Consider the following 21,696-nt stretch of genomic DNA (forward strand, 5'->3'; position numbering starts at 1 on the left):
CATCTTATATTTCATTTTGATTCTATGTTGCACACATTGTAAAACACACCTCTGTTTATTTGCCAAACTAACAATTTGTCACTGTTTGTGTGTTGACTGGGAAAAAGAGCAAGTTGGAAAGAGGAGATTCAGGAACTGAGTTTTTAAAGTTTGTCTTCTGTGGATGTCCCACAGAACTCTGGAAAATTCCATCACACAGGCAAAGTCAGCAATGACAGGGACTTTGCAGGGTGCAGAGAACATGAGAGAGGTTTTAAATAGCAGTTTAGTAATCTTTTTTTATAAATCTGAATTAGCCCTCTATATAATCTGTACATAAGGAAGATAGAAGATTCTAAAACTGAAGTTAAATGGCATAGCTTCCTCTGAAATAGAGGAGTGACTACAGGTCTTATGCGTCTTTCTTGCTGTAAAACAGGAGGCAGAATGTTTTTGGAGAGGTCTAGTAGAAGCCGTTTAGAAAGCTTCTCACACCTTGCCCCTTAATTAAATCTGGTTTTTCTCTCCTATAGGAATTGGAAGCAATTTACTTCTGTTGCTATTTTGTGCTTCACAAATTAAGCCCTGTTGAATTCATATCCAAAAGTGTCTGCTGTCATAGATTGGAGTTGGGCACTCTGTTTTCGGCCTGACTTGGAAGTTGTTGATCCTCCTCCTTTTACATATTTAGCTCCTAATCTTGGTTCACAAGCTTAGGAAACTTTGGGAATCTCCTCAGGCTGTTTGTGTTCAGAGCATGGTGAATCCTTAATGCTGTAGATACCTTTAATCTCCTCCCAGTCTGTCCTTTAGAGCATCTCTGCCTGTGTAATGATAAGAGCAGGAACAAATCCTGTGAGTCTTGGAGGCAGCAGGTCTGTCTGAATCAACACTCCTTTTTTTAGAGCCAGAGATAAGAGTAGCAAGGACAATGGTCTGAAAAACATGGGTATTTGCATCTGGTACACCTGCCTGCTTGCTGCTTACTTGATTGACAACTGAAATTGAGCACTGGGACTCCTTTGGCCTTTGCGTTTTCTTCCTGCCTTTCTACAGGATGCCATTAGTTACATCCAAAAATCCATTTTTTATCTTTTTTTCAACATTGCATTCTCCCAGCTCTTTAAATCCAAGCCCTTTATTCCATTTGGTGTATGTTGATAGTTTTTGCTTTGGCTGTCAGACAGTAGTCAGGATGGACCCTGCAGGTTACCTCACATGTGTATCCACAAATAACCTGTCAGCTCAGCAGGGCCCAGACTTGGTTGTGTGTGGCAGAAAGTGACTATAAAGGAAAAATGACCACTACTGTCACATAGAGTGAAAAGACTTTGGGTTTTGTGTTGCAGAAAAAAAAACAAGCCCTAAGAGATGTGCACTGTCAATTTTGTCATTAAATATTGAGAGATTTATGTTGCTATAGGCAGGAAAATTTAATTTCACTTTGGTGTAACTGTGAATTAGAAAGCTGCAGGGAAGCTAACTGAACATTAATAAAATCAGTTAGTTTGAGCACTTGTGAACGTAAAGAACAATAATTTGCATCAGGTCAGTACTCATTCGTACTTAAATTGGTCTTGTTTCTTGCATATAGGATATCTGGACTCCTTGATACGTGGAGGAAAGCAAATGAGTGCCATGGTCTTTCGTACAGTATGTCTTGGCAGTGTTAATACCTTTTTTTACCCTAAGTTGCTCTTGCACCTTTACCAGACTTATTGCCAATGTACCATTTTTCTTTTTCTCCAAAATACATAGAGGTTAAAGCCTTTTAAGTACTTTTTTTCCGTTACTATTTAAATTGGAATCACAAAGTATGCAGTCTTTTCCAACCTGTTAAAATATGGAAACATTCACTCATTCAGATGTATTTCCATTCTGTGCTGTTTAGGCACACAAATTAAGCAACTGTTTGTCAAGCAAGATATCATGATGTTGATCTGAGTAAAGTTTTAAGTCTGATAAACTTACATTCTGTCTTTAATCAGCAAATAATTTGAGAAGCCTAGACTCCATGCATATTCAAGAGCGAGAGCAGCACAACCTGGAGATGATTCTGCATGCTGAATCTGAGTTTGTCTCTGAAAGAGGCTGTTTATAGTCTGACTGCTGCAAAGTTGATTTTTCAGAGGTTTGTAACTTGGCCAGAGTTGAGCTGTTTTCACAGGTAGCGACCTGCTAAATTTCAGATCTTTACTTCAGAGCAAGATGATGCTAGAGCCGTTTGACAAGATGGTCACCATTTTTCTTATTATGGATAAAACAGTGTACTGTCTTCCCTGGCCTCTTCAGAAGCAAGGGAGTGTTTTGGTTGAAATTGTTAGAGCAGAAATTTGGAATAGAAAACTTCAGCCTATCTTTTAGAAGTCAACGCTTACAGAAGCAACTGGAAATGCCCAGCATTTCTTATTGGAGGATAATTTGAATATTGAGGACATTCCTGCTCCATCTCTACTAATAAAGAAGCTTGTAATAAAAATGATTGCCCTTTCCAGAGTGAGAAAAAATAAAGGCAGCTTCAAGCATCAATGAATGAAAATATTTTCAAATGAATAGTTTGATGTCTAATAGTGGCAAGTTTATTTTAGAAAGCTGTTTTTATATAACACGACTGGGGTGGGGGGAGGGAAGATAATGAGATACCACTTTTTTTTTATATCTAAAAAGTACCTTTTTATTCACCCAAGCGTAGTCATTCACAACTACTGATTTTACTGAAGAACCTTTTAAAATCCAAATAATTATCTTTGCAAAAAGAAAGAGCACAAGTGAGTTGTCTTATTCATACTTTTGCTCATGTGGAAATTTTCTTACTGAATTAACTAGCCCTCAAAAGTGGAGGCACTGTCTTTGCCTAGGTTTTGCAAGTTTTGGGGGCCATATATATGCCATATGGGAAACACTGGTTTGTTACGTCAGGAATTCTAATGTATTTTGTACTGAAAACAGGTCTCTGGTATCTGTAGAGTCTTCTGTAGTGAGGTCCCTTACTGCTAAAATATGACTAATCGGTTATGTGAGGTTTAAGTGACATGATGAGCATCTCTACTGTTGATGCAGTCAACTACTACTTACTACCATTGCATAAAGCTGAAATGTTTTTATTAAATGGAATTTATATGGACCCTCTTTTAAAATAATCTCTAAGGCTATACATTGGGGTTTTTTAAATGTCTTCATATTTAAGGTGAGAAACATTATGTGATGCCACCTTGTCTCTTTTCTGTAAGTAAAACAATGTTTTTAGGAGTTTCATCTCTTCAGCTTCTTTCCATACATTACAAAACATCATTATGTACATACATTACATACATTAGCAAACCCATTATAATGTATAAGTATTTCAGGAAGAAGACTGAAGTTTAAAAATAAGTAAGGAAGGAAATCAGCACATTTTTAAGTACTCAAGTACAAACAGATATTGGGAAGCAATGCAGATATAAGTTAAACACCAAGATTTCCAGGTTACACCTCCGTTAACTTAAGTGATCATTTCATATGTGTTTTCAATGGAAAAATAATGAAATGTCAGTCTTTAAGCAAAATCTTTTGCCTCTTCAAATGAGTTAATAATAGAGGCAGTCATTTAAGTTGTGCCTTGACATGGAAAAGTTTTAGGTTTATTATGCTCTCCCACACCCTCCTTTTTGCAGAAGTCAAAATTCAGTAATCCAATTTCCTTTAAGCATGTATTTTTCAAGGAGTTGCCTGTCATGGGATACATTATATAAATAATGTTGATTTTCTCGTAGCCCCAAAAGGAAAACGAAATTATTTTTCGTATTAGACTGACTTTTTTACTGATTAAACAAAAATAATGGCAAAAAATCTGTGATTACAATGCAAAGGAAAATAGAATTTAGAAATACTCTTGATGACCAGTTCAATAAGCAGCCTCTTCCTCTGTTAACAAATAGAAGAATACACATTTGGGAATTTGTTTGAAATACTGTAACTGTATTCTGAAAACCTAAAATACTTGCTTTTATTTAGTACATTCTTGCCATTTATGCTCACAGTGAAACTAGGAGCAGGTTTACAGACACTCTAAGTAAGAAGGCCATTCTAGTCTTGAATATGATCCATCTTCTACTCTTTAGTTTGAACTTGAGGCTCTTGGGAATGCCATCAGGTTTTGTTCTCTTGCTTTCTGGTAGTCTGGATTGGTTCCTGCAAGGATCTTGTGAGATGCCAGATTACACAGGTGAGAGATTGCATGTTGTGTCATCGCTTCTGTACTAGCAGTGGAAAACACTTCATCCTGTTGGTAAATGTGGTCAGATTTGCATTAAGCAGTGCTGTAATTGGCCTGTAAGCACTAGATAATGTGGGGTTATTTTTTTTATTTTTTTTTTTTAACTGGAATGTCTAATTTTCAAGAGTGCCTTGGTTCGGTACAACTTAGCAGGTTTAGCTGAAGAGCATTGCAAAGGAGAGGGCATTATATACTTGGCCTGGTGCACTGAATTGCATTCTTACTTTAAAACCTTAGTTTAATGTAATGAATCATTTACCAAACTAATTGTGCATTCTTTAACTGAAGACCTCGTTTAACTAGAGAACCAATTTTTGCCAATTCGTATCCATAATCAACTTAAGTTTTGTTTTGTTTTGTTTTTTTAGTGAAGACCACTTCAGGTATCCTTAAACCTTAGTCAGATACTAAATGCACTAGGTGTGCATCAGCAATTCACATCATGTCTGTGGTTAGCTTTACAGACAGAGTCCTCCACTGGGACTCTGTCATTGTCCTTGTTTGGCATTTATTCAGGTAAATGGCAAGTTGTGCCTGATCATTGCCAGATGCATTGCTCTTCTTCCTCTTAACCATCTCTGCAGGTCAGTGCATTGAATCATAGAATCATAGAATCATAGAATAGTTAGGGTTGGAAAGGACCTTAAGATCATCTAGTTCCAACCCCCCTGCCATGGGCAGGGACACCCCACACTAAACCATGCCACCCAAGGCCTCATCCAACCTGGCCTTGAACACCACCAAGGATGGAGCATTCACAACCTCCCTGGGCAACCCATTCCAGTGCCTCACCACCCTCTCAGTAAAGAATTTCTTCCTTATATCCAATCTAAACTTCCCCTGTTTAAGTTTGAACCCATTACCCCTTGTCCTGTCACTACAGTGCCTAATGATGAGTCCATCCTCCGCATCCCTATAGGCCCCCTTCAGATACTGGAAGGCTGCTATGAGGTCTCCATGCAGCCTTCTCTTCTCCAGGCTCAACAGCCCCAACTTTCTCAGCCTCTCTTCATACAGGAGGTGCTCCAGTCCCCTGATCATTCTCGTGGCCCTCCTCTGGACTTGTTCCAACAGTTCCATGTCCTTTTTATGTTGAGAACAGCAGAACTGCACACAATACTCCAAGTGAGGTCTCAGGAGAGCATAGTAGGGAGGCAGGATCACCTCCTTGGACCTGCTGGTCACGCTCCTTTTGATGCAGCCCAGGATGTGGTTGGCTTTCTGGGCTGCAAGCGCACACTGAAGCCGGCTCATGCTCATTTTTTCATCGACCAACACCCCCAAGTCCTTCTCTGCAGGGCTGCTCTGAATCTCTTCTCTGCCCAACCTGTAGCTGTACCTGGGATTGCTCCGACCCAGGTGTAGGACCTTGCACTTGGCATGGTTGAGGTGGGGCCCCACTTACCTATACTCCCCCCACCATCCTTAATAAGTAAACAGGTGAAGAATGAATTGGAGAGTCTCCTTTCTGTTGAGACCTGTCTGTTCTGAGGTGAAGAGATATGTCCTTCCCCTTTACCTCCCTGATGGAAGTCACAATGTTTAGTCATGGCTGTTCCCTTACTATGAAAATACTAAAGGCTAAAAAATTGGATATGCCTTTTTGTGGGCACTTGGCTGGTATTTGCGGAAAAGAGTTATGTGAGGGAAATAATGGCACACTTAGAAGGCACAGCCACACAGTTTTCTTATATATTCCTACACAGGAACTCATGGCACCAAAGAGAAGATTTGCAAACATTTTCTAAGCCAGTCTGTCAGTCCAGTTTTCTGCTTCATGGAGAAATGTTTTCATAAGGAAATATATACTGCCTCTGTTTAGCCTGAGTATTAAAAACTCAAGGAAATGCTGGGTACCTTTCAGAGACCCTGACTGCCATGGGTAACTGATGGCCATTACATTTCTTTTATCAAGACTCAAACCCATGTATTTGCTTAGTGTTTCACTGATTTTAAGACAAAAAGGATGCAATTAATTTATATTTTGTTTCTAGCTACAGTACTTGCTGTTAAAATATAGTGCATTTCTCACAGTAAATTTTATTTTTATTCTCTGTCCAAGTTGGATAACGGAGATGAGCAAGCAGCCCAGATAAGACGTGAACTAGATGGACGACTGCAGTTGGCAGAACAAATGGCAAGGGTAAGTGGTTGCTTTCATGTACCAAGAGCCTATCTTTATGTGAGACTGGATAGAATGATACATAGTGTGTGTTTCCAGTTTCTGATTCTAAAGATAACCAGAAGATAATTTGAAAACAGTCTGGCAGATGCTTTTCTTCCTGGACTGGTGTATCTGTGTCAGCAGGGGTAGGGAGAAAGCAAAACTTATCTTTGGAAAGTCCTATGCTATGTGAGCCTACATTTCCTTCATCAGTAAGTCCAGTAATGAAACAACAGGTATATTATTTTCACATTCGGGATGATGTTTTTCAGAAGTAAAATAAGTCATCTTTTATATGCACAAATACATTATGCAGTGCTTAGGGTATAACCATGATATCTTACTACAGTTCTGTGTGTGATAAGTGAGTCTTGTAGGTCAAGCAGTGATGACTGGGTACATGATAAATTCTTTCTTGTAAATTTTAGAAAACCAAGCCTATTTTTCTCACCTATAGCTTGCATTTTATTTCACTGGACAGGATTATACCCATCTCTATTAAATAGCACAGCTAGGACTGGTATTGTCCCCAGCCACCTCTTTCTATATTTTGAGGAAAGACTTCTTTATCATAGAGGTCAGTCTCAAGTCTCTTCAATCTCCTGTAAAGCCTGGGCTTATAATCGAAGTTGTCCAACAATCCTGTTTGTTCTGTTATCTTCTTCTTGCTTTTAGCTCTAAAAGTTACAAAATATTGGAAGCATGTGTGTTATATTGTGTATGTATACAGAAAAAGCTATATTAATACTATAGCAATTGTAGAGCAGTTAAGATTTGCTTGTTTCTGTAAAAGGAAAAAAATAGTATTTAGGTCTATGAAGTTCATAAATAACAGCTTAGAGGTGTAATCTTCCTAAAAAGCAAAGTGCTGTCCATAAAAGTTTCAAATTCATTTTAAAGCAAGTGAAAATTCTGAGCACTGTTCATACACTTCACAGCTGCAGGATTTTTGGGTTTTGTTTATTTTTTTAACAAAAAGTTTATTTATCCATGTTTTACTCAAACCATTACTTGAAAATTCTCATGGTTGCCATGGTGTCAGCTGCACAGTTTTGCACAGAATAAGAAGCTCCATGCCTTGCGTTTACATCCAAGTCACAAATCAGAGTTTTCGTACATCTCTTTTTAAACTGCTTAAAATGCAGATTTTCGGGTTTTTTTTCTGGTGAACTTTGAAAACTAGTCACAACTGTAGCAGCTGTGAGAATTATTCCGGTCATTTAAGCCTAAGCAAGCAAATGCTGCAAAATATGAACTTTATTCTCGGAGCTGAAAACCGAGGTAAAAAGCTTTCTGACAGTGGATTATGTATTCTAGTATCTTTGCTGGTAAAGAAAAAGGTTTTCAATGATTACCTGCCTCTGAGAGAATTATTAAACCATAGCCTTAAAAGGTCAGCTCAGCTTAAGAGAATTCTTTCCATATAGTATTTTGTTGTTGAGGTTCCTGGAATACATCACTTGCTGATTCTACAAGTTGTTAATTATATATGAGAAGTTTATTTTAGCAGAAAATGTAATTTAGCCTATTTAATGGAGATAAAAACCATAGAAATATGTTCACCTCTGACAGAAGAAAGTAGTGGGGAATTTGTGCATCTATTTGCCCATCTGTTTCTTCGTATGACTATAAAGTAGTTGAAATCAAAGTATGTATGACCAAATGGGGTTTTCTAGTTGTTGTAAGTGGTGCTCTGTTTTTCTAAGATACTTTTTGTTGTCATATGAAGAGACTACTCAGTGTCGTTTCTCCTTAAGAAAAACATCCTAAAAATCCATTTTAGCACTCCATAAATCCAGGCCTAAAGGCTAATGTGTACATCTGATCAGTGTCTCATATCTGTCCCCAGGATCTCTATTTCAGAATATATTCTAGTGTGTTGCTGTCTGAGTTCCCAAAATTCCAGCCCTGTGCTGGGAGATGTGTTCTTCAGATGATCTGCGCTTTTCAAATCAACTTCATTACATTCCTGTGCAGATGTACAAAAAAACAGTGAGCCAAACTCACTACTCTTGTTGTGTCTCTAAATTATTTTAAATATTAGGGCAATAGCAGTTTGCTACAAATTCACCATCTTAAAAAAAGCAAGTAAAAAGGTGGGGTAGGAGGTGGGAGGGATGAAATTTGTAGACCTCAGAGTCTTTATGGAGGATTTTTATCCTGGTTTTGTGAAGGAGAGCGTTGGCTACAAGCATCCAGCTTTTGCACAAATAAAGGCCTCCATGTATTCTGTTAGTGCTGTCTGTGGAAGATTATGGCAGTAAAAAATATACAGCAAAAGGTTTTGTGGAAAGTTTCCTTGATTTTTACATTTGGGATGGAAGAAGCATCTTAACAAGAGGAAGGATCTTTTAACAGCATAGTAACAGTCTGTCTTTGGTGTTGGCATATTATTTGTATGTTCCTCAGAGGATAAGGTACATTTTGAAAATCAATGTAAAGTGGAGTGTTCTGGCTAGAGCACCTTGAACCTTACCTTGTATTTTTAGTTTCTAACTCCTAAATAACTTTTTTCTTTTTCAACCTGTAATATGCTGGCTCTGTAAAGCTGTAATGAGCCAGATGACTGGACTTTCTGGAGGTGTTTTGAGTCACAGTCAACTTGCTTGTTCTCAGTTATTGAAACAAAATCAGCTGTAAAGGTTTTAATAGAAAACATTTAATGATGCTCCTTAAAATAGCTGTCGACAAAAATTGTCTGGTTTAGGAGCAGAGTACCTACCTTTGCAGACAGTACAGAGGGAGCTGGGTTTGTTTCTCATTTATATGTAAATCATTTACATTTTTGTTTAATCTTGAGTCACATATTCTCTCAAACTGCCCTATATTTTATGCACAGTATAGGGAGAAAGTGTACATAAAATTGGCTCTGTACATGTTCATAGAAGCATTGTATATGAAGAAAGTGATTTTTATGTTCTCTCCAACACTTACGTTTAAAATAATCCCATGTGTAATAATTCAGCATTACTTTCAAAATGAATGGCATGTTATTAAAAATAGAAATAAACAATTATTAGAATTTAATATCCTGGTTGTTGTTTAACATTTTATTTTTGAAGCATGAATATGATTGATTTATTTTTGGTAGCATGGGAAATGGGTAAAGCAACAAAATTATTAGTAGACAGTTCATTTTGCCAGTTTCTAAAATATGTGAAGGTAACATTAAAGGTATATTATCAATTCAGACACTTAAAACACATGTATTAGAAATGTCTAATGTGTAGATAATTAGGCTGGTTTTATGGCTAAAGGATTCTGGGTGGAGGGAGAAGGGAGGGAAAGGAGGAACAATAGATTCCTTTTTTACAAATGTCCGGTTTTTTTTTTCTTTTTTTATCAAAGAGGTAACTTGTCCACTGCATTTGAGGAATGTGATGGAATTCTCAATTCAAATTACATTTCTTTTTGTTAAAGTTAACTGTATTTATGGCATGTGATTAGCCTTTGCATGAAAAAATAAACACTGGAGTTAAGACTTATTAAATATTTCTCTTAGCTGAGAACAAACTGAGAGTAAATTAACATGATGTATATTGTGGGGTGATTTTTTTCCTCTCTGTTAAAATATATCTTCCAAGGAAAGAAAATTCCCAAAATTCATAACAAGAGAAATGGAGAATACGTACATTGAAGAGTTGCGGTCCTCGGTGAATTTGCTGATGGCAAATTTGGAAAGTCTTCCTGTGTCTAAAGGTGGGCCAGAATTTAAACTGCAGAAGTTAAAGCGATCACAGAATTCTGCATTCTTGGACATAGGAGATGAAAATGAGGTTCAGCTGTCGAAGTCTGATGTGGTCCTCTCCTTCACATTAGAGGTAATAACGTTTCACAGAGAACTTGTCAACAATTTAAATTAAAACAATATCTGTGTCTTGATGCTTTTTTGTTATTAATCCTTCCTTAGTAATTTTAAAATTTTATGTTAAAGAAGTGAATTATTATTTGTCTCTTTGACCATTAGCAGTTAGAATACAGCTATGATGTGATGCATTTTCCTCTTGCGGCAGTAGTTGTATTTGGGCCCACACAGCTGTGTGGGCAGTTGACTCTCCCACACAAATGTAACTTCAAATGAATTTCAGTACATTAAATACCTCAGGAAGCTTTTGAATGTAATAGTGGAACACTGTTGTTATCAGGAACTCATTCATAGAATTTTATAAACAAATTGTGTTTTTTCACTGGGAGCATCTAGAGAATAAACAAAAAGGAAAAACTGCTGGTGATCATAGTGGATTTTTATGAACACCAGAAATGTAGACTATAAGGTCTGGTGAACTTAGCTTCACCTCCACACACACCATCACTGATCTAAAAACCACAGATATTCTGCAAGGTTGGTAATCTGCACTTTACCCTGCATAAGGCAAAAACTGTACATGTAGCAGGTTTTAGCAGGGCAAATTTTCACTTTAAACGTGGTGTTAACCATGTAAATTGAGTTTCTTGCTGGACAAGATATTTAGTATATCTTACTGAATCTCAGTGGTTAGAAAAGCAAAAGTAAATGGCTGAACTGATATTCATGTAGACTGGAACATGGAATATCTGCTCTTTTTCTGTGCAAATGAACAAATAAGAAAAGCTTATTACATTTCCTTTTAGACAGACTATTTTTGGAAAATCTGAGGTTGTGTGCACAATTTCACATTTCTGGAATCACACATAAACGTATCCATATCATGTCTTTAGATGTCTTTACCCTAAATTGTAAGGTTACCAGCAAAATCCCCACTGAGGGCTGCTGCACAAACATGTGAACAAACAGGAGATCTATAATGTGTCTAAACATTAGTATAAAAATTTATAACATTTATAATGTTGTGGTAGGAATGGGGCTTGCTGGCGAAGGTAGGAGATACCCATCACTGCATCACTGCAAGTGACAGGGACTGTTACTGCAAGTTGGATGTTTCCTCAGACAGCCTGTTTGCAGAAATTTGTAACATAAAATATCAAAGTAGTAGGAGAAGACTTAATCACTTACGTTCTTTAGCTATTGGACAGTTTCAGAAATAGACAAGAAATACTTAGGAAGCTGTTTATCAGCTAATGAGCTAGTAAATCAGCTAGTGACAGTCTCCTTCCTAATGAAATGCAACTTTTATCATTGCTGGAATTCAGAATTGCTACCAAAGACAAATGTACTGTGCAATTAAATTGGAAAGTCAAGGAAAAGTATCAAGATAAAAATGAATAAACATCAAGTCTGCATTCGACATTTGGCATGTGTTTGGCATGTGGAAAGACCTTATAGGCAGTATTAGCTAGAAGGATCTCTAGTGCAGTGTCTCAGTGATCATTGAATTGCTGGACCACAAAAGATGGAAAATAAAGATGATTACATCATTTTCACTGAACTGCTATTGTTATTTATAAAGGATAATAGGCAATGTTGATAATTTATGAGCAATGTAAAGATGTAATAAATGATCAATGTCATCTCACTGTAATACTACCAAACTAGTAATTCTACAAGACATCTAACTCTTACTAATGTCTGTAAGTTTTAAAGTACAGAGGATTTACAGCTATGGGTGAAGTCTGGCTGAACATACTTGAATTGAAACAAACTAGCAAATTTGTAAATATTTTAATAGCAAAAATATTTTAGTAGCTGCTTCCTGACCTAAGACATGAATTGTCTCTAATGAGACCAAAAGTAGCCATTACTTTTGTAATATATAAAAACAGTCAATGAATATTGGGGTTTGTTACAGTTCAGTTGAGGACAACTTCTCTGATGATTAACTGGTTTTCCCAGTTTCTTCTCATAGGCCCAAATGGGGCTGGAAAGAAAGCAGATTTCCCAAAGCAAGAAGGGAAACCTGTCTCTCTTCTCAAATCTTCTCTGAATTAGAAACATCTGAAGTGTAAAAATTCCACTAATTTCACACTGTGACAAGCTGTAAGGTTTAGAAAAGGCGGAGAGCATTTGAAGTAGGGCTGCGTTTTGCTCTTCTGAGCTATAACTGAGTAGTTTAGAGGAGATAGAAAAGCTATGGGATCTGCCAAGCTGAGATTTTCCCTGGTGAGGAAATTTCTCAGAGTGCAGCTGGTGAGGGTGACTTTTTCCCTTTCTCTTCCTCCCATCCCCATATGCGTGCTGAACCTGACTGCAAGTACCGAGCTGGGAGAAGGAAAAGAGGTTGGTAGTGGGGGAAAAACATCACAGCAGCTGATAGTGGTGCCCTAACCTGTCTCATGCTCAGCACAACACCAAATTGCTTCTGAGATTCAGAGGTTGCAACCGCCAGTGTCACAGCACCACTATTAACCTTTCAAAATGTGATCAGTGTACTTGTCTTGTTTGCACTCTGACTTAGTAATCTATTAATTCTATAAGTACTTACTTAGGTGACTGCTTAAAAGATACATTTCCTCATGTATTAAGACTTAGAATTATATTTAGATGTTTGTCTCAAATTCAACTACTGGCATTTAAATTATAATTGGAGTCAGGTTTGGTCATTATCCAAGTAGAAACAAAGCAAAAATTTCAATTTCTACTATATGTTGTTGAAAGTGACATAAGAAGGCAAAATTAAGACTTTGTTTCAGAATGTTTGAGTGAGGGGTTTGAACACTGATTTATTTATTTATTGTATTTTACCTGTATGGAGCCTAGTACTGCAATAGCTGTGTTATGTAATGTTTTCTGAAGGATAAACCATTTGCCTTCTTTCCCACAGATTGTTATAATGGAGGTCCAAGGCTTAAAATCAGTCGCTCCCAATCGTGTTGTCTACTGCACCATGGAAGTAGAAGGGGGACAGAAGCTTCAGACAGACCAAGCAGAAGCTTCCAGGCCACAGTAAGCCACTCTGCTGTTGCTGCATCCAGCGTCTCTTTCCTTCTTATCATGGGAGAACCTAATGAACTATCTTTAACAGTTTTTACAATTAAAATTAATTGTAAAAGCTCTAGGTTATGTGAAGGTTTTTTTACTGGGTAGTTATCTTAAATTCCTTCTGAAAAAATAAAATACAAATAATAATTATGGTGAAATAAGTACTAAGTGTGAATACTGTCCAAATGAATACCATTGAACGTATGTGTGAGGAAAAGAGCTAGAGACTGCATCCTCTGAAAATACAAACCTCATGATAGATGTTAGCCTGAGGGGATTTTATGTATTCTAGGTTAATGCGCAGGTGGCCTTGTGGAGTGTAACTTGTACAACTGGTGGAAAATCAATGCTCAGTAATCAATCTTGACAAAGCTTACTCACCTGCTGAGCCTATTTCATTTTAAATTATAGATCCACTTCTTTCAATTAATTTTTGAGGGAGGCAGTCAGCAAACTGACTTGGAGGGGGATAACATCGTGCCTTCTGTAGTTGAAGCAGTCAGAGTGGCAAAGAGAAGTAAAATTAAGTGTGGATTTTGGTTGATTTGTCTGACCTACACACTGACTTCAGACACTTTTCTCTCTGTTAAAATGTCATTTGGAAGCTTTTGTAGATAACTTTCCAGACAGTGTGTTGGGGTTTTACTGGCACCATAGTGTGCCTCATGAAAGACAATTTAAAAATTGCAGTTGTTACAGTATCTGAGAACATCTTCAGCAAAGCTGTGTTGGTAGTTTCTATTCCATTCAGGCCACAGATACAGACTTCTCCTAGGGAAAATTATAACCACAGGGTTTAATCTGCCTCTTTTGGGGTTGGAGGAGGAGGAGATCTAATTTGGTGGTCTTTCTCCTAGTTGCAGCAAATTCCCTTAGCAAGTAAGCCAGCAGCCTACTCCAGTGATATATTCAGACAGCTTTGCAGAACTCTAAATATGCGGGACAAGATGTAAAATTCACTTGTCATAGTCCCTGGCTGTGTTCTGTCTCCAGGGCATAGGAATGCTCAGTCTTATCATTTGCATGTGGTACATGAGGAATTTCTAGAAGCAACATGGCACAAAAAGACACACAGATGCACACACTGAAGCAAGGTCATTAGTGAATATGCAACATCCCGTGCTCATCTGTGGACCCGTTGAGGTGTTCTCTGGTAGCATGAGGTCTCATGAGAGTCACAGGGCTTCCTCATGGAGGCCATGTCTCCAAGCTGTGCTTTGTCTTCAGACTCAGAGTTGCTCTCATACCATTGCCTACAATGAGTGCCTCCAACCTTTGCCTACTTCACAGTCAAGGCTCCCATTTCTTCTGAGTCTTTTCTCACTCTTGAACTTGTAAACTTCTGTTTTAAATGGTCAGCTAACCTCCGATGTCATTGGAACGGGTCTTCAAATCTCCCTGATTACCTAGAATGCACAGATTCTTGAATCTTGGGCACAGTTACTTTTCCAGAAAACAGTCTGCACGTGTTAAGGGTTTTGTTTCTTTCTAGCCATTTCCAGATATGGTGAACAAAACATAGTAGGCATGGTTCATGGTAAATTCATGGTTTACTTATTACATACTGAGAGCTGAGGGTTAAGGAAAAGGTTGTAAAACCGATCAGAAGATATATATTGTGTATAGATATATTTGGTAAAAGTTAATAACAGATAAGTTGGTTTTCCTACCTGTCAGATAAATAGAAACTTTGTGAAAAGGAAATTCCAGAATATATGGATTCAATATAAGAACAACTGGAGTCTTTCTAGAAAAAGGAAATGATGTTAGGACCTGCTCTGAGCTTGTAAACTTATTTATTTTCAGGCTCAATAGGTATAAGTTGATTGAATATGGGAGAAAGGTTACCGGCTATCCCATGTAAGTGAAGTTATGTCAGAAACTTACTTAATCAGAAAACTCATATGGATTTGTGTGGGAAAAATTATGCATCTTCAGGAAATTGATGACTGAACCATACAGTGGAAGGACAGACATGGGAGTTACTAGTGCTGTTGACCTGCTGTCCTACAAAACAGTGTTAACATGAAGGGACATGGCTGGTAGAGCTTTAAAATGTATCTTGTTCTTGTGGTCTTCTGAGTTGTGCTGCTTTCCATTTCTGGCAAGAGTAATTATGAGACACTGCATACAGTATGATAACGAGCATATAGAGACATGTAGTTTGTAAGCATATATAGAGATGTAGTTTGAGGCAATGGAGGAGGATATTAAATTAGACAAGCATGAAAATAGCAAATTATGGCCTAACAGTAAAGAAGATGGAGGAAGCTGCCTATGGAATGAGAGATTCTCTATACCACAGCTTAATTTTTCTGTTAGAGCCAAACCAGGTTTTCTCGATGGTAGCAATATTGCTTTGTTTTGATCAGTGGCAGGGGCAACTAAGAGGGCTTGGCACAGTCTAATCAGAAATTGATGGTAGTGGAAGAGAGCCCAGGAAATACTGTTATAGGCATGGAGGAGTCACAGAATCACAGAATCACAGAATATTAGGGATTGGAAGGGACCTCAAAAGATCATCTAGTCCAATCCCCCTGCCGGAGCAGGAACACCTAGATGAGGTTACACAGGAAGGCATCCAGGCGGGATTTGAATGTCTCCAGAGAAGGAGACTCCACAACCTCCCTGGGCAGCCTGTTCCAGTGTTCCGTTACCCTCACTGAGAAGAAGTTTCTTCTCAAATTTAAGTGGAACCTCTTGTGTTCCAGTTTGAGCCCACTACCCCTTGTCTTACCATTGGTTGTCACCGAGAAGAGCCTGGCTCCATCCTCGTGACACTCACCCTTTATATATTTATAAACATTAATGAGGTCACCCCTCAGTCTCCTCTTTTCCAAACTAAAGAGACCCAGCTCCCTCAGCCTTTCCTCATAAGGGAGATGCTCCACTCCCTTAATCATCTTTGTTGCCCTGCATTGAACTCTCTCCAGCAGTTCTCTGTCCTTCTTGAAGTGAGGGGCCCAGAACTGGACACAATATTCCAGGTGTGGTCTCACCAGGGCAGAGTAGAGAGGAAGGAGAACCCCTCTTGACCTACTGACCACCCCCCTTCTAATACACCTCAGGATGCCATTGGCCTTCTTGGCCACAAGGGCACAGTGCTGGCTCATGGTCATCCTCCTATCCACCAGGACCCCCGGGTCCCTTTCCCCTTCACTGCTCTCTAGTAGGTTATTCCCCAACCTGTACTGGAACCTGGGGTTGTTCCTGCTCAGATGCAGGACTCTACACTTTCCCTTGTTATATTTCATCAAGTTTCTCCCTGCCCAACTCTCCTGCCTGTCCAGGTCCCGCTGGATGGCAGCACAGCCTTCTGGCGTGTCAACCACTGCTCCCAGCTTAGTGTCATCAGCAAACTTGCTGATAGTACACTCAGTTCCCTCATCCAGGTCATTGATGAAGATATTGAATAATACTGGCCCCAGTACTGACCCTTGAGGCACTCCACTAGATACCGGCCTCCAACTCGACTCCACCCCATTGACCACAACTCTCTGGCTTCTGCCCTTCAGCCAGTTTGCAGTCCACCTCACCACCCGACCATCCAGTCCACACTTCCTCAGTTTAGCTGTGAGGATGCTGTGGGAGACTGTGTCAAACGCTTTACTGAAGTAAAGGTAGACCACATCCGCTACTCTGCCATAATCCAACCACCTTGTTATGTCTTCATAAAAGGCTATGAGGTTGGTCAAGCACGACTTCCCCTTGGTGAAGCCATGTTGACTGCCCCTAATGACCCTCTTATCCTTGATGTGCCTTGAGATGGCACCAAGGATAAGGTGTTCCATCAGTTTCCCAGGGATGGAGGTGAGGCTGACCGGTCTATAGTTACCCGGGTCCTCCTTCTTGCCCTTTTTGAAGATTGGAGTGACATTTGCTTTCCTCCAGTCCTCAGGCACCTCTCCCATTTCCCAAGACTTGGCAAAGATGATGGAGAGTGGTCCAGCAATGACTTCAGCCAGCTCCCTCAGTTCCTGGGGGTGCATCCCATCTGGACCCATGGATTTATGGATGTCCAGATTGCTCAGTTGCTCCCTAACCCAGTCCTCATCAACTAAGGCAAACTCCTCCAATTTCCTGACTTCCTCTGGGTCCTCAGGGGTATGGGGCTCCTCAGGACAGCCTCCAGCAGAGTAGACAGAGACAAAGAAGGCATTCAGCAGCTCTGCCTTCTCTGTATCTTCTGTCACCAGGGCACCCACCCCATTCATCAGTGGGCCTACATTACCTCTGGTGTTGGTTTTATCTGCCATATATTTGAAAAAGCTCTTTCTGTTGTCCTTGACCCCTCTCACCAGGTTTAATTCTAAGGAGGCCTTAGCTTTCCTAGTTGCCTCCCTACATCCTCTGACAACAGCCTTGTATTCCTCCCAAGTGGCCAGCCCCTCCTTCCATGATCTGTAAACTCTCCTCTTCCATTTGAGCTTACCCAGCAGTTCCTTGTGTAACCACACAGGTCTCCTGGCTCCCTTCCTTGACTTCCTACGTGTCGGGATGCTTTGATCTTGAGCTTGGTAGAAGCAGTCCTTGAATGCTAGCCAACTATCTTGGGTCCCTTTACCTTCAAGCAGCCTTGCCCAAGTTTCAGAAGACTTAAGTCTTAAGATTTAAGACTTGAGTCCCCAAGTTTCAGAAGACTTAAGGTGTCTCTTTTTTTCTCTCTCCTATCCCAGCATGTGTTCAGTCCTTCTCAGATTGTTCTTACTTTTATGACCAACACATCCCTTGCCCTACATAGTCATCTGCCTCCTCTTGCCCCTCTGTTTCTTCCAGCAGTCATCACTATTCCCTGATGAGCACCTGCTGGAAAGGGTCAGTCACAGGGTGAAGATTTGGATGTTCTCCTGAAAGGGGGGTTTTGGGGAGAGATAGAAACAGAAGTGATTTTCGCTCCTGTTAGTAATGGTGCTACTACTGGGAAGAGAGATGCCTTCTTTCCCCCTCTGTCCTTTGGCAGCAGTGGGCAAAGGCATGTAAGTAGAGGCCAGTGACCAGCTGGGCAAGCGCAGCCGGCCCATCTCTTTTCTAATACAGACAATACAAGCTGTGGGCTGCCCTCAGCTGCTGCCTGCTTTGCCTGCTGCTGGACCTGGCTCCTTCCTGGGATAACTTTTTGTAATGTCATTCTCATAGGAAGGAAAATAACCAGTGAGGCAGGAGGATAAAACACAAAACATTGTGAGGTGGGGGGAGGAAGAATCAACTAGTGTAGTTCAGCTCAACTCTTCAAATCACTAGCAGTAACATATTTACACTGACAAATACCAGACAAATGAGAACATAACTTCAGATTTTATATAGAACATGCAGCTAGAAAAGGGTAGCAAAGTGCTCATACTGAGCATAGAATGAGACAGTGATGGAAAGTGAGTGATTACCACCAGCCTGCTGTGGGAGACTGACGAGAGCTCCAAATCAAGTGCTTGTCACATACATTTTTGAAGTTTGTTTATCATTTTGAACTGGCAGCTACATCTGTGAAAAAGGCAGTATAAAGAATTATTTATGCCCATTTTTTTTCCATCTGCAAAACATCAGTGTATGCAGTGCAATGCTGCTACTCAGTCAGAAGTTTCAAAAGCTGTGACAGTGGCAAGAAGAAAATTAAGTACTAGGATGAATGCGTTCAGAATGGAGTGCAAGCCAATGTGTCCTTAGAGTGGAGATGAATAGAAGCATGAGTCAAGTGGAGACTTAATTCAGGATTTATCCACTATTCCAAAATGCTGAATATTTTCTCAACTATTTTTGTGAGCATTTATTTAAGTATTCCTCTGAATCCCTGAATGCTACCATAAGAATAATAAGGAAATGGGAAACAATGTCCTTTCTTAAAGGAGAAAGACCTAGTTAGAGTCCCAGAGAGGAGAGCACAGCTTTTATCTGTAAGAAATATTTTCTGGTTTCTTACTGCCTTTAACCCTTGTCTGCTTTCTAGCCCTTTGAATAATAATTTTGTAAGTTTATACTGAGGTGCTTCATTTTCTTCTTTAACAAGCAAAATAAAGCACTTTCAATATGAATGTTACTGAGTAGCAAATGGTCATTCTAAAATGCAAATGCTACAAACCAGTATATATTGACTTAGTTTAAGTCTTGGATAATTTTGCAGACAGATCAGTTATACAGCTTCACATGCAAACCCTACAAAATTTTTATTACTGCCTGTGAAGCATTTCTTCATTCCTTCCAGATGTTTTTCTGCCTTTTAGTCCTGCTGAAAATCCCTCCAACATAGCCTGTGACCTTTTCTGCCAGAAATCAGTAGGCAGAGCCTCCAGAAGGCTCCTTCAGTTGTGTGAAGCTTTGCATAACTTTGTTGCTGTGACACCACAGGGGGTTATCTTGCAAAATCCTGTGCTAATTTCATTTTTCAGATATTACTGATGTGGCTTAGCTTTTAGTCTTGTGGAGTCTTGTGTCCATGTGTTTGCTTATCATTGATTTTTATTGATGATGAATATTAAATAATGTGCTATCTTGAAAGTGTTGTCTTTTGGGTATGTGTAATCATGCCTAAAGATAAGAGATGGGAACATGCTATCTTTTATCCCTACAAGTGACATTCTGTTGTCACATGTTTAGGCAACAGAAGAAGATCATAGCTTGCATGATGAGAAAATTTTAATGGAGCCAGGATATTCTTCATGTAAACAAGACGATCATATTTTGCCACCAGTGATTGTATAACCTTATAAAAAGGGCTATTATGTATTACAAGTCTGTGAAGAATGCATAAGTATCTGACCAGAGAAGGCAGGGAACCTCACTCAAGACTGCACAAATTCAGTAAATGCTGCTCATGTTATTTTTATGCAATATTCTACCATTGTTAATTCCAGAAAGTATTTGAAGTATGAGTACTTGTGGATACATCATTAAAGACTACTTAACAAATATTCTATAGAACAGCTTAAAAAAAAAAAAAAAAAAGGAAAAAGGGGGTTAATTTTTAAAATTTAACATTTCCTTAAACAACATTGTCACTCATAAAAAAAGAATACTTTTTTTTTAATAGAGGATGTCACCTAAGATGACCTTTCTGAAGGGAGAAAGGATAGACAACATTTATAACCTGTGTCAGTCATGTTCCAAGCATCAGCTAGTTTTACTTCTTCATCGTAGTCCCTGCTACTTCCTAATTTTTAGTTTTGATTAAGTGAAACAGGGATGGTCATACCTACAACTGTCACGTAACCTATGATTGCATGACACAGATGTACAGTACAACAGGAAAAAGAAGGCACACCTACTCTTTCTTTTTTCACCTGCTACTGCTCTGATACATCTCCATAAAGGAGAGTAATTATAGTGTTAACTTTCAGTGATCATTCCTTATATTGTTTACATGTGTAAGAATCCATGTTATTTCTCTTGCACAGAAGAAAAAATAGAATTAAAAAGTTGTACCTGCCTCATATTGCTTTGAGTCTAAAGGCTAAGCATAGGAAGAAACAAGAGACAGAAACACGAAGTGTGTGTTGATCAGCTAGTAATCAAACTTGTTTATTGCTGGCAAGCCATCCAACTCTCCTTAGGGTGTGGGTTTTTTCCATTGTTTGGATGCTTATTTATTGAGTATATTTGCACATGGGATTTTTACAGAAGGATAGTGAAATTGTGGTTTCGAAGTGCCTGATCTAACTATGCTTAGCTTGTTGTTCCTATGCTTCCTATTGTATCTTCTGAGGATATAGTCTCTTTAGGATTTAGCTTCTTGAACAGAGTCTTTTACTTAATGGATTTCACCAGTTCTTTTGACTAGTACCTTTGGAATTTTTTTTACTTTCAGAGAAGTGTGGTAAAATCCATTGTTGAACTTAAAGAATAACAAAGTAGAATTGTTCAGCCTACTTTTGGCCTCCAGACCTTTTTTCTTACATTTTATGCAACATTTACAAAAGTGAGGTTGCATGTTAGAGAATCTCTGTGTATTATTAGTGAGATCATTTCAAAGGCTAAAGCCTGTGAGACATAAGTATGGTGATGGGGACAATGCTGAAAACGGTCATCTTTTCATAAGCATTTGGGAATTTTAGGGAAGTCATTGGGGTAATGATCATGAGGGGAAACAAAGTATGTCTGCTTTTATAAACTAGGTTTGAGTTGCATAATGATTATTATAATTTGCTTTAAGATTCATCTTTGTATCTTTAAAGGACAAATTCCATCATGGCTTCTATCTTGTATGACAGTAAGTCTGTCTTTTCTGGGTTGTCATGATTCAAGCAATTCACAAAATAAGGTTGAAGAAACTACTTTTCAAAAACTTGGATGCTATGAGCAAATACCATATATGTCAGTCTAGCATGCAGCTGTGAAGAGGAGAAAAGAAATTACAAGTGGGAAATTATCTGATGTTTTCCTTGTTCTGCAAAGGAAAAGATGGAGAAGAAAAAAATTCATTTATACCAGCCTGTGTTGTGGATTAATGGTGGA

General features: G+C 38.9%; 1 protein-coding gene across 7 annotated transcripts in view; it reads left to right on the plus strand.

Annotated features, from left to right (window-relative positions):
* The window catches only part of CADPS2 (calcium dependent secretion activator 2), a gene marked incomplete at both ends in the record, with an annotated part of 338,118 nt that overhangs the window by 129,931 nt on the left and 186,491 nt on the right, over positions 1-21,696 (plus strand). For all 7 annotated transcript variants that reach the window (XM_080622719.1, XM_080622717.1, XM_080622722.1 and 4 more), the window contains 3 exons: positions 6,297-6,377; positions 9,983-10,219; positions 13,097-13,218. In XM_080622719.1, coding sequence (XP_080478845.1) covers positions 6,297-6,377; positions 9,983-10,219; positions 13,097-13,218 — 440 coding nt within the window. The remainder of the gene's footprint in view (positions 1-6,296; positions 6,378-9,982; positions 10,220-13,096; positions 13,219-21,696) is intronic.

This window comes from Psittacula echo (genome assembly GCF_963264785.1).
Source record: "Psittacula echo genome assembly, chromosome: 1".
Lineage (NCBI taxonomy): Eukaryota > Metazoa > Chordata > Aves > Psittaciformes > Psittacidae > Psittacula > Psittacula echo.